This window comes from Chamaea fasciata, unplaced genomic scaffold, assembly GCF_029207755.1.
Source record: "Chamaea fasciata isolate MVZ Bird 193981 ecotype frontalis unplaced genomic scaffold, bChaFas1.0.hap1 SCAF_12, whole genome shotgun sequence".
NCBI lineage: Eukaryota > Metazoa > Chordata > Aves > Passeriformes > Sylviidae > Chamaea > Chamaea fasciata.
The window spans coordinates 20,782,486-20,796,028 of record NW_027094097.1 but is presented as its reverse complement, the minus strand read 5'-3'; the positions used below and the strand labels follow the sequence as shown (position 1 = coordinate 20,796,028).

The 13,543-nt window shown below is 49.8% G+C and overlaps 1 protein-coding gene across 1 annotated transcript in view; it reads right to left on the bottom strand.

Annotated features, from left to right (window-relative positions):
* Positions 1 to 12,747, bottom strand: part of LOC136296103 (hydrocephalus-inducing protein homolog) — a 195,479-nt gene extending 182,732 nt beyond the window's left edge. The window contains 6 exon segments of the mRNA XM_066194927.1: positions 3,167 to 3,371; positions 4,674 to 4,795; positions 8,095 to 8,294; positions 9,719 to 9,853; positions 11,897 to 12,016; positions 12,685 to 12,747. Coding sequence (XP_066051024.1) covers positions 3,167 to 3,371; positions 4,674 to 4,795; positions 8,095 to 8,294; positions 9,719 to 9,853; positions 11,897 to 12,016; positions 12,685 to 12,747 — 845 coding nt within the window.
* Between the last annotated feature and the right edge of the window lie 796 nt (positions 12,748 to 13,543).

Below are 13,543 nucleotides of genomic sequence, written 5' to 3'. Positions count from 1 at the left end.
AAGAGACAGAAAAAGATTTATCTTCAAACTTCACACTTCTTGTTTTCAACCACTCCTCTAAGCCTTTCTTTAGAGCATCAGTGATGAGCGAACAACATAAGGAGCCCAAGGAAACACTCTAAACCCAGCTCAACACACCACTGGGCGCTCTCAATGCTCAGCTGATCAGCCCCCACTCTCCACAATGTTCCTGCTGCTCTGACACAAGCTCCTGGTCACATCATGCTGCAGTCAGCTACAGTGGTACCTAACTGCCATTGTGCACTGGTGGCTCTTGGCCTTAGATGGGCCATAGGAGTAACCAAGAACACGATCCCCTTCCTTGGAAAGAAAAATATTAGTTTAACCTTTTTTCAAAGAAAGCAGAGGTTGGGATTATTCTAGGATTTACTCCAGGATGAGAAGGGATTTTGCACTGTGCAGACACCAGGCATTCATCATCTCTCACAATGCCAATACTCAGAATCAGGGCTCTGGCTGATGGGAGGACATGGGCGTTTGCTTGCATAAACAGAAAAAGAAAAGGTTTACTGTCCCCGTGTGCAAGAGAACTCAAAATGCCCATTATAACCTCCCACCCTTGTGTCCAGGCTCACAGATGACACTGGGAGACTCACAAACAGTGCGAGTCGTGGTTAGAGGAAGGGACAGGCATTTCTACGATTAACCTTGGGCTGAATTTGGCCTCCTTTTCCCAGCGAACCCTTGCATGCTTCAGGTCAATCCATGAACTGGCACTGCTCCAACACCCTCCGCTGAACCCCACGCAGCAGCACGTGTCGGGGGAGCCCCTACCTACAAAAACTGGTCCCTGTGGACACTTCAAGGACACGGAGTGCCCTGAGCTCGAGCCCTGGCAGCAGAGCTCAGCTTTGTCAGGCTCCCAGCCCTGCCTTGAGCCTGCAGGGCAGAAATACTTTCAGCAGTGAGCTCTGCAGCCGCACCAGAAACTCCATGTCCTCCCTCTGAGCACACCGAGCCAGCTGAGGACCTGCTGAGTGACCGCACCCGGGGGAAGGGGCGGGGGTAGGGTGGGCGGGAGGAGGAAGAGGAGGAGGAGGAGGAGAAGGAAGAGGAGGAGGAAGAGGAGGAGGAAGAGGAGGAGGAGGAAGAAGAGGAGGAGGAGGAGAAGGAGGAGAAGGAGGAGAAGGAGGAGAAGGAAGAGGAGGAGGACGAGGAGAAAGAGAAGGAAGAGAAGGAAGAGAAGGAAGAGAAGGAAGAGGAGGAAAATGAGGTTCTCAGCTATCACTTACCATTGGCTCAATGAAAACAAAAGTCATTGGAGAACAGCAGGGGGTCTTCTTGCACCTTTGCCTTCTCCTCCTGGACCTTTTGGCTCAGGAGGGCGGTGCGATTTTCACAAAAGCCCTTCACCTTCTTTATTTTTTTCTCCTCCATGAAGTCTTCCATCCAGACCTTTGGTGGTGGCTCCAGCAAATCACACTGCCTGCAGCCGCAGGGAGAGACAAAGCCAGCAGGTCATTTAATGAGCCGCATATTTGCAGAGAGAAGCGGAAGTGCGGGAGAGCAAAGCACTTGGGGAGGAGCGGCAGCTCCCCAGCAAGGGCTGACCCCAAGCCACGAGGGTCCCAATTGGATCAGAAGATAACTTGTTGTGCACTAGCTCAGCAGGTAGCTTTACTCCACACTTGCAAGCTCAGGAGAGCTTTGGAAAGCCAGCATCCCTCAAGAGAGTCTCCTGCCTCAAAGCCTCTGCCAAAACTTAGGGAGAATCCACCAGCCACCTCAGCTGGCTTTTCCTACAACTGAGCTGCTCGGGGGAGGCAGATAAAGATCACGGAGCACCCACTGCAGGACTTCCCTGGGAAAGGGAGACGAAGCTGGGTTGTGGTTACGTGTTACCAACATCGCTCTTTTTTTCTTCCATTTTGGACCTGCCCTGTTCCCTACTCTGCCTTTCACAAGAGCATCCCAGAGCACTTCCAAAGGAAATTGATGAATTCAGGCACCGCATCCCTTCAGTGACATCCAAGGTTTTATATGCATGAAAACAGAGGCTGTGAGAGGGGAAGGGACTTCTTGGTGCAGGAGACAGACAGCAAACTCCTGGAGAGATCATCTTTTCAGGATCCAGAGCTTTTTGGGTCCCATCCCAGTGCATGGTAGTAGAATGGCCAGAGAGGGAAAGGATCCTGCACTAGCTCCTCTCATAAAAAAAAGTCCTCTCTGCTCTGAGATCTCAAAAGCATCTCTGACAGCAGGAGAGTAGGCCTTAGAGCTAACACCATCCCTAAGACTGGAAGTAAGGAAAAACAAAATGTCCTGGTGACAGGCTAGGACACAAACTGGCATGAAAATAAATGTAATTGGAAAAAAGTATTACGAAGAAAAGAAGGGTAGTGGTAGTAAGTGAATCCCTTCTAAGGGGAAATGAGGGCCCTGTATATCGAGCGGATCCGTTCCACAGGGAAGCCTGCTGCCTCCCTGGGATCCAGGTACTGGATATCACCAGGAGATTCCCTAAGAACTAAAAGAACTTCATCTGTTCACCACTGTCTGGGGGTACAGTGACTGTGAAATAACAGAGTTTTCAACATTCAGTGAAACAAGGAGGGGCATCAACAAAACTTCCACTCTGGTCTTCTGGAAGGCAGCCTTCGGCCTGTTCAAGAGATTGTTTTGGAGAGGACCTTGGGAAACAGCCTTTACAAACAAAGGGGTCCAGGAAGGATGGACATACTTCAAGAAAGAAGTCTTGAAGGCACAGGAACAGACTGTCCCTGTGTGCTGAAAGATGAGCTGACAGGGAAGACAACGAGCCTGGATGGGCAAGGAGATTTGGAAGGAACTAAGGGGAAAAAAGAGGGCGTATCGCCTTTGCAAAGAGGGGCTGGCAACTCAGGAAACGTTTAAGGATGTTGCCAGGTCATGTAGGAAGAAGATTAGGGAGGCAAAAGCCCAATTAGAACTTGAGGAAATCCAGTCATTGCAATCAACCTTTCCTTCCCAAAATGCCATCCTTGGTTGGAGTATAAATGGAACTGGAATGCTGTGCTGAGCTCCTGAAGCCCAGGGACACACACCCTAAGGCCAGGGATGGTTTACTTGGCCTAAACCATTCAAAATCACCAACACCCCCCTGAGGCCATGCATTAGTTTCAGTCTTGGGCCATGTATCTCACTGAAACGTATCTTTCAAACCAACCTCCTCTTCTCTTCATTGTCGGCTTCCTCAGTAGGAAACATCTTCCACTGGAAGTGGGCTGTGATGTTACTCCTGTTTCTGATGAACATGCTTGTGTGGCTTGATGTGGTGATGAAAGTCTTCTCAACCTTCATGGAATATGTGCTCAATCCAATGTTGACATCTGCAGCTTCTGCGCGAAGGAATGTGAAGAAACTTTCTTCACCTGGAACAAAGCAGAGTCTTTGCTCAGCTAGCTCAGTTGCTGATGGAAGCACAAGGAACAAAGCAAACCACAGGTCACGGAAGAAAGTGTCATAGCTTTTAAATGTATTAGCAGTTCCATGGATCAGTACATTTATCACGTCCTGACAGCTCTGTGTGTACGGCGTGAGGATGTCCTGGGCACCTCCTTAACCACCTTATTTCCAAGGTGTTTGTAGAGATTTGGCCCCAAGGTGACAGTATGTACAGTGGGATTTGTCAGATGTGCTCAGGTGACCCACTCAGACCACTGGGATTTCTGCATCAAAGTCCTTCAGGTGACACTGAGGAGCCCTGGTCAATCCTGGCTTGCCGAGGTCTCCCCTGCGCATCCCACGAGACTCCTGCCCCTCCTGATCCCTTGGATCCCTTGTTGCTGACAAGCAAATACGCCTGGGGGCATGTGGGCAGAAAAAGGAGACCCAGAGGAACAGGTGAAGTGACAGCCCACAGCAGGAGGGGACACAGGAGAGGAAACACAACCAGCCTGGCTTTGCAATATGACAAACCACTACAAAATGAACACCATAAAAATCATCATCATCGTCATCTTCCTGTCCAAACCCACAGCCCCATCAGTCTTGAAATATTTTACATTGTCCTGATCTCAAAAACCAAGATGGAGCATTTCAGGTTAAATACAAAAGGACAAGGAAAGATTAATAAGTACAGAGCAGCTTCTATATGAAGTCTGAATGGGATTCCTCAGTCTAGAAATCAAATGGGAGATGTGAGAGGTTTGCAACAGCATGAACGGCCTGGGAAATGGGGACGAGGAAAAATTTGTCTTGATTTGTCACCATACAGGAACTTGAGGGCCTGAAGATGTTATTAGGCAAAAACTGCATGGATGTGTAGAGGGCAACATAGTAAAAGGGTCTGTGACAAGCCAGTGGAGAAGCGGCATACAGGACAGAGGTGTGCAAGAAATACACTGCATTGGAGAGAGTCTGATGGAGACCTCGCAGCTCACATACAGCACTGCCCAGGAGTAAAATAAAACTTCACCCAGGCGTAGCCACACAGTAGTGGAGAATCAGGGTTCCTCCTTCCTCCACTCTGCAACACCCAGCAAAACAGAATTCCAAAAATCTCAGCCCTGTTAGAGGGGATCCACTTTTTCAACCATTTAAACACCAGCTATTTCAGTTTTCTTTGGGGCAGAGCTGGAACAGAGGAGGTACATCTAGAGGGAATTGAGAGGGATGAACAGGGAGTGATGGTGGAGAACTGTCCTGTGTCCCGTGCGTTGCCCAGCACTCACCTGTGCAGCGCGCCACCAGGGACCCGAAATGGTCACCGCACGTCAGCGGGTGAAATCCCACTGTCACCTGCATGGTGTGACCAGGGCCCAGAATTCCTTCGGCTGGAACCACGGAGAAAGGACTGCAACACAAAGAGAGGATCAGGACTTGGGGGGAATTCTGGCCATGACATTCTTTCTGCAGTGCAGGTCACTTCAGCTCACTTGGGCAAGCAGGGAGCAAACAAACTACGGCCAAGACAGACAGAACAGCCAGGATCAGAAACAGCTACTGACCCACTTCTGAGGAGATCCAGCCCTCAGAAGATCCTGTGGGATAAAACGACCTAATCTCCCCCATACTCTGCATCCAGCCTTCTGACTGCCAGCAATCCCATCAGAGAATGGTTTGTGAAAAAGCACAGAGAGAGTTAAGAGCTATCTGCATGCATAACTCGACGCTGACTGCCTCAGGAATTTCTCATTTCCTGCTACCTATAAACTTCCTCTCAAGAGATGCAAATGTTAGGGCACTATCTCTCTTGTGAGATTACAGCCTAGGAATCAGACAGGGAGAAGGAACTTTCTATTGAAGACCACGGAATAACTACTGTTGAATTTGCAGCGTGGCTCTTTGGTTTATTTTACCTTGAAAAGATCCTGAATTAGCACATTTTGTCAGCATTTCAATGAAAGCTGCTCTACAAAAAGGAGCAATCAAAACTCTGAAAGAGTGCAAATGCAGATTAGAGCATTACAGTGACATGGAAACAAGACCCAAACGGAGGATGCCATTTACAATCTGAAGGATCCAATCCCAGCCATATGAAGCACCATTAGCAGGAGCACATCGAGGAGGCAGAACAGGAGGGTTTTGTGTATTTACCAGCAGTGCAGTCTGGGGCCCTGGGTTGTCATCCAGGCTGGCAACTGTTTGCTTGGCTCACCAGACAAACTCTGCGCAATGTGTTGGAAATAATTACGCAAATGTCTTGGTGCACTTTGGATGTAACAGGAGCAATTAGGATTGGTCACCAGGTGAACAGTTCTTGCCTGACAAACACAAGACTCCGTGCTTTGATGCTCAGGGACAGCTCAGGTGAAATGTGCTTCTGCCCAGAAGTTGCTGGGCTTTGTGCTCTTCCACAGCCCCACTGAGGAAACAAAAGTTCCTCAGTGCTTTGCTGGTGGTCAATCTGTGCACAGAAAGGGTGTTCTGGGGAGTTTGGTGATGAACTTATCACACACAAAAATATAGAGAACATCTGGCAAGCTGAATTTCATTCATGTCAGTAGTGACAGCTGATGAACTTGCTTCAGGTTCTGCTCACTAAGGACCTATTGCTGCAGTTATGGGCCTGACCTGCTCCATTACCACTAGTGAGAACATCACTAGTGGCTGATGGAGAAGCCTTGGGCCAGCAATGTTTATGTGCTGGATGTGAGACTTTGGGGAGAGAGGAGGAAAGACAAGGCCCCAGCAGCCCCGGAGCCCGATTACTGTACGAGCTCCCACATCTGCCCCGAGGGTGAGCCAGCACTGCTGCAGGTCTCTGCTGGGGCTTGGGGGATCGGTGCCTGGTGTGGGCAAGGCACAGGATTTTTTTCTTATTGTTTTGTCAGGAATTTTGCCAGAAAGAGAAGCTGCCAGTTAAGGGAGTCCCTGGCCACACTTCAGCACTCCCTTCCCTTCCCTTCCCTTCCCTTCCCTTCCCTTCCCTTCCCTTCCCTTCCCTTCCCTTCCCTTCCCTTCCCTTCCCTTCCCTTCCCTTCCCTTCCCTTCCCTTCCCTTCCCTTCCCTTCCCTTCCCTTCCCTTCCCTTCCCTTCCCTTCCCTTCCCTTCCCTTCCCTTCCCTTCCCTTCCCTTCCCTTCCCTTCCCTTCCCTTCCCTTCCCTTCCCTTCCCTTCCCACTCCTGCCCCATGTTACATACTCCTGCCCTCAGATGGCAGGATGCGAATAACACTCCTGGGAGTGACCTCAGGGGTTGCGTGAGAAAGAAGATATCTTCTTATTTTCAAATTACCAGGAGAAGAGGATCCAGCCAAGTTTCAGTTGTCAGGGCTGAAAAACTGAGTGCAAATCAGCCCTTGCATCTCCTACATCCCACCCCAGGCTGTACCCACCAGACTCCCCTGTTCCTGCTGGAGCAGTCATCTCTCATATAGACCTGGCTCCCCAAGACCCAAGGACACAAGCTCTACAGTTAAACTTAACTCCTCTGAATTTCAGTCAACATCACTAAGCTGTTCCCTGAGCCCACAGATAAGAAGGACTGTGAAGGAGACATCCCTGACGCTATAATAACCAAATGAAAACCACTGCCAAGAGATGGGGCTGGCAGGATAAATTTTGGCCTTTTATGGCTTGATTAGAGCAATATAGTGAGTTAATTGTCAGCTGTTCCTTAAGATAGTTCTCATCCTGTTAGATCTACCCTTTCAATGAATCACTACTGCACCCGACAGGCAGAAAAGATAAGGTCATGGAGGGGTTTTAATAGGTCTTCTTCGGCTTTTTAACTAGTCCATTTGTATGTTTGTTTCCTTGTATGGCATCTAAAGACAACTCCAGATCTCCCAATGGCCCCTTGCAATCCCCGGACACTGGTCTTGCTTTGAGCAGCGTATTTGCTCGGACAATTTCCAGAGGTCCCCTCTAGAGAAAGTTATTCTATACTTTTATCTTCTAAATCAGCCCAATTGCTTTTCACATAGTCACTAAATGTCTCATGTTTCTAATACACCTGTGCCTATGCCTATGGGCATGTGGTGTATTGATAGGCCTTGGAGGAGCTTGACATTTATGAAAGTTCCCAATGAAGAATTCATGATCTTTTGGCAAACATTTAACACAAACCAAAATGAAAAAACAGCAGAAACACAGGAACTTCAGAATATATAAAATGAGATCTCAATGAAAGGGGGCACGACCTTATTCAGAGATTTAAAGCACGTGTTTGAAATTTTAAACCGGCTTTCAAAGGTTCATCGTGGAACAGAAGAGGGGACTGATGCCCTCAGCTGACAAGGGAAATCAGATCAGCTTTAAGTAACAGGAACTGCACCGGCTGCCTGCAACACAGCTCATGTTGGGCATCTGATGCAGGCACCACTGGAAAGCCATGTGCCTGTGTCCTCCCAGAGAATGGGTCTGTTTGGCTGACAGTGGTGAGTACCCATTTCAGAAGCTGCTTGTGCTCAGGAGGGCGCAAGCCAGCAACTAACATGTTCCAGCACCCCCCAGGAAATCTGGGGCAGAGAAAGCTCAAAGGCTGCATCCTGCTAAGAACACTGAAAGCAAGAGCAGATGCCATCCATCCTGCCCATTTCCAGCCGGCGACGCAGGGCAGCAGCTCCCATGCTCTGGTTCCTTTTGTTGTTCTTTCCCAACTCTGTTATCCCCCAAAGGTGTTTTGCACAAGGACAGATGAGCTGCCTCACCTCTCGGTGCTCAGCTGGTAATGAGCTGCCACACTACCACAATTCTGAATCAGCAGACTCTTGCGGGTGCTGCCCTTGACCGGACACTTTGAGAAGTCCAGCTCGTCTGGGAAGTCCAGGATAGCTCGGGCAGGGATGGCCCGAATTGGCACAACTATCCTTTCCTCTCCACTGACGCAGACGAGCTCATGGGAATAAACCTGCAGGAAAAGAAACTGTCTCAGCACAGGTCATTTGGTGCCATCTCCATGGCAGAAGAAAAGCCATTTCCTATATCCCTTCAAGGGTATCAATTTACCTATTCCACCCCCAAATGAACAATAAGTTCTACTAATATCTCACATTTTAAAGGCAGCAGTGCACTTTGCAAAACCTATCTCAGTGGCATTAAGCTCTTGTGTCACTTGGGTCATACAGACAAGTGCCCAGGGCCACCATAATTTTTACTCTCAATTTTAATGATGTTAAATAATTCCTAAGTCCCTTCTAAGGAACATGGAGCTAGGGAACACAGGACATTCCTCCTTAGGTTACTATATTCCCACTGATTGAGAATAGGACAAAGTGTTAAACTGAATCTAAGCAGCAAAAGGAAACTGAGAGAACAGCTGCACCCAAAGAGATCCTGGACCTCTGGCCTGGTGTAGAAATATCTGTTTGCTCAGAACTCCCCTCTAACTTTGCCTCTCCAACCAAGTCACGAGAAGAACAGTGCTAAGAGGTAGCAGGATGCTGTTGCAAAGAGCCTCTCTTTGTTTCCCTGCAAGGCCTCCTCCCTTCCATGCCATGTCCTAAACCCCTCTGTATGAACGAGCCTCCAGATCACAGCGCTGAGAGCAGACTTGCCAGGGCCTCGGCACTGGTGTTCAAACTATCACGCAAAAGCACAATTGGCATGGAATGGGCGCCAGCTGACAGAGCAGCCACAGTGACAGGCATGAAGACAGAGCCGCAGCAGTGTCGCTGCCACCGGCTCTGGGCCCACAGGTCTGCCTGCCTGCAGGCTGTACCTGCCCTACACGAGCTCTTTCAGGCAGGTGTCCAAGTCCCCTGCAGCTCACCAAGCTCCTGCTGACTAAGGGCACCTAGAGCTCAGTGTGCCTGTGCCAGGCTGGGCCCACGGGCACAGCACATCCTCTGCCCTGGCCTTGCAGCCGTATCATGGTCAGCTGTGCTCTGGGACAGCACAGCCGCAAGGCTGGAGAACAGAGGGTGTGAAAAAGCACCGTCCTTGCTCCAGCCCCGGGTGAGGCAGGGAAGCTGTTGCCCGTCAGGAAGGCGGAAAGCTCTCTGACCTCTTTGTTCCTCTAGTACTTTGCAGAATAATGAAACCCCTTCCACTATACCTAGAGATGGCCAGACATCTATCAACACCCCTCTACCGTTTGCCTACTGTTCCCTGGGCATCTTTCTTCCCTTGGGAATGCTCAGAGGAATGTGCAGCGAGGGGAAGCAGGGCCTGTCAGGCCTGGGTGCAGGGCCTGACAGCACATGCCAAGCTGGGACTGGCTGCAGGCTGCCTGCCCACGGCCTGGAGCCAAGCTCACAGCATGGGCTGTACCCAGAGTGCAGGGACAACAATGGCTTTGGAGATAATTCTGTGTTTTGGCTCCTCCAGTCTCACCTTGTTCTCGTCAGGAGTGAAGTGGACGTGCACATCGGTAATGGCGCCTCCTGGCACGGCACGGCATGCATCACTGGGGCCCGCCAGCTGGAAGTAAGGTGAGCTCTCCATGGAGACCTGCACCCCCTGAAGATTCTGCAGGAAAGACATGGAACCATGATTTTGCCACTTGAGGAAACAGGACAAGAGGAGACCTGTCCATGCCCTGGTGACGTCCTTCCTTGACCCCTTTTCCAAAGCCCTTTCTGCTGTGGAGGTACAGGCACAGAATTCCCAAGGGTGAACTTGAATCCCTTCTGTCTGGCTCCAGCATTTTGGCCAGGGGCAGTAGGGCAGTGCCTGGTGGGAAGGAAGGGCCGAGCAGGTCAGCACCGGCAGGATGGAGACAAGAGCACCTGAACCAAATCATCTGCATATTCAACAGGGCAAAAAACCTGCTGATTTCTGCCTGCACACAGCTATGCAGTCGTGTTCCACGGAGGGAATGGGCTACCTGAAAGCGTAACAGCACATTCTCCTGTGGGGAGGAAGAAATTCCTTTCTAGCAGGTCAGCTTTGGATAGGGCAGTTCTGGGGGATACAGTCATGCAGGCAGAGCAGCAAGAGAGGAGACCAAACACTGTGGCCTTACTGGGAACAAAAGCAAACCTGAAAAGCAAAAGAAGGAACACAGCAATCCCTAAAAAAGGGAGATGACAAAGAGAATTTAAAGCGCCAGTAAAGCAGCAAGGAAGAATCATCAACTGATTACAGCAATCACCTCCCCGAAAGTGATGGAAACACAGACAGGTTGTGCCTGTTGACTGCGGGCTTCAAAGGCATTTTCCTCCTGGAGAAACCTTGCAATTCTTTAGGGGAATGGTCTCTCGCCTTTTGACCCTTCTGGAATTTCCTCCCTACATGTCCACACCTAATTGGCTGAATGCCAGGACCCTCCCAAAATAGGAGACTAGATAAGACCCCTGGATTTCTTTGTTCTCTCTCTTTTGGCCCCTGGACCCCTTTGAGGAATAAACGACTTGGAATAATCTGGGGGTAAGAGCCTCTTTTGAAATCTTTTGTCCTGTCCCTTCGGAGATATTCCTCCAAAGCCTCTCCAGAGCTAGCCCTGGGGAGGGGGGCCGGGCCTGCGGGGGGAATATTTCAAAACATGACCAGCACTGACTCACAGTGTGGTTTCAGTATTAAAAGCCAACCTTGGCTCTCCAGGGGTTCTTGCTGCCTGTGCAGGCAAGCTGGGCTGCTGGGCATTCCCGCTTGCAGCCAGCAGGCCAAGTTCTGCTCTCTGGGATACACAGACACAGCAAACATGCATTTTCAACACATAGATATCAACCCCTGAGCACCAAAATGCTCTCAAAAAGTCTAAACCAGATGATTTTGAGTCCTTCCTGTCTCTTCCCACCAGCCCACTCTTGGCACAAGCCTCATTTAAGAAAATGTTTCCCTGACTGAAATTCAAATGGTCTCAGTTTTCCCCTTTAGAGTCCAACACGACTGCTGACGTTTTTCAACTTTTTCCCTCTCAGCTCTCTTGGGAAACTGCAAAACAGGAGCACATGGCTTTGGATGTGCTGTGGTTCTCCAAAGGGAAAGCAGAGCACCATGCTGCTTTTGGAAAACCTGAGCAGAGCTGGATGAAGCTTAGCAGGAGCCTGAAGTGGCACCTAAAGGCCTCCTACTGCTTCTGCTACATCAATCTGATTCCAGGGCTGTTTCAGAACATTTCCTGCCGTGCCAGTGCCACTAATGATAGTGATTCCAGCAGAAAGCGTAGACGACTCAGCCCCTGAGCTTTGACTGTGAGCTGCACAAAGGGAGCCAAACAGGCTGAGAGAGGCAGAAATTCCTACCAGGAACCAAGATTAACCAAGGAGACACAAGATGTGGTATAGACTCAAGCAAAGCATGAGAGCAGGTAAGAACTGTACAACCCTCAACATTCCTATCAATCAGAGCTTTCAAAAGAAGGAAACTCCTTTGGGATAGATACTGTCAGCCCATGGGCAAAATCAGGGGAGAGTTCCCAGCACAGGAAGATTTCCACCATCGTGCAGAACAAGATGCTGAGACATTTTCTTCTGGATGTGCTGCAGCAGATAACTTGCTTTGCTGTACACTATGGGAATTACACCACTCTTCCAGCACAGTGTTAACACTCCATGTCCCAGCACTTACCTCGCCCTTATTCATGAGAGACACCACCATTTCATAGACCTCATGAACGACAAAGTTCTGAAATACCACCTCTGGTGGGGAAACGCGAAACGATCTCTTTTTCCGGGGAGTTGATGACAGCTGGAGAGGCAAGAGAGAGCAGGGAGACGTTCAGCTGCTGGGAGGAAGGTTCATGAAGGAGAATCTTACACTGATCCCCACTGAAGTACAGACTCATGGCGAGCACCTCTGCCCAGGCCACACTAGGGAAACAGTAGCTCACCCACCTCTGCTCTCAGCTGATCAAGAGCTGCAGGGCCACAGAGAGCAGGCTCAAGCCAAGCTGCTCTTTTGGCACCTATTTCTCCGGGTTTCCTTCTCCAGAATGCCAGGCAGCACTTACCTTAAGCACTGCCCTGTGCCCATGAGGTCACAGAGCTCTGGGGCACTGACTGAGGACTCACGGAGGAAGTAAAACCCATAAATTTACATCAGACTCCATGGGAAACAATTTTGGGATGTCCGTTGTTCTGAGACAGGGAAACTGAGGCCCACACAACTGCAAATATCTTTTTTTCATCTAGAACTTAGACATCAGTAAGAAGAGAACAGTACCAGAGGAGGTGTGAGAGATGAGGTGATATTTTGCTGAACAATGTCAAAAGGTTATTGTGATGGATGAGAATTGTTATGGAGTTATAAGTTGTTGGCTATAGAGTTGGAATGTTTAGTTAAAATCAGTTCAAGAGTTATAATGCTGTTTAGCAGTTTTGTCCACTCTGTATCCCTTACCCCAAAATCCCACTTACCTGATTCCGTCGCCTTTCCGTCGGGTCAAGCCGTTGCTGCTCCCTGGCATCACTGCTCTCCATTTCTGCTGCTGCTCTACCTGCCTGCACCCAGCCTATCCCACTGGCTCGTTCCCTGCTTGCTCCACTTCCTACTACCTGTCGGATCCTCTTCCTCCTTCCTGCTGACAACCGGCCTGTCAGTCAGGCTGCTGCTGCCACCCTTATGGAAATTGAAAGAGCCCAGCTGCATGATGGGACCATATCAACACCAAGAGCCCCTGGCCGAAACGAGCCAACTCAAAATTTAAATCTGCCAAGGACAGCACTGGACTGACCATACCCAAGGGTATTTATGCCGAGGGTATTCATAGACAAGCTCTTCTATCTCACCATAACTTCCAAAGGACTTAAAGAGCGAGAGACCCCTGGACTCTAGAAGCCAAGAGGAGTTCTTTGGAATTGCCGTGAGCCGACAAGTCCCGCTCTGCAGCGCAGGCAGCACAGTGGATTGCACCTCCTTCTCAGTGGTGTGGACGAAAGGGAGCAGCAGCAGCAGCAGCGGCGGCGTAGGCCACTCCTGAAGACCCCTGCTTATTAATAAAGGCATTTAAAGGAGGAAACTGTGTCTCCTGCCATTTGTAACAGTTATTAAGTTAAAGAATGAAAGTTGTTGGTTCTGTGTGTTGTTTGTGGTTTGGATTTTTTCAGGTTGGTCTGTTGCATGCTGCTGTGAGCTGGGAGAAGGACGTGGTTGAAGACCTGACCAAAAGGAAGTAGGAGGAGAGGGGAGGGGACAGAAAGGTTGGTGGTCAGAGCGAATGGAAGTTCCCGAGTACCGTCCAACGGGAAAGGGGCCGGGGGCCGCCCCAGGCAGGTA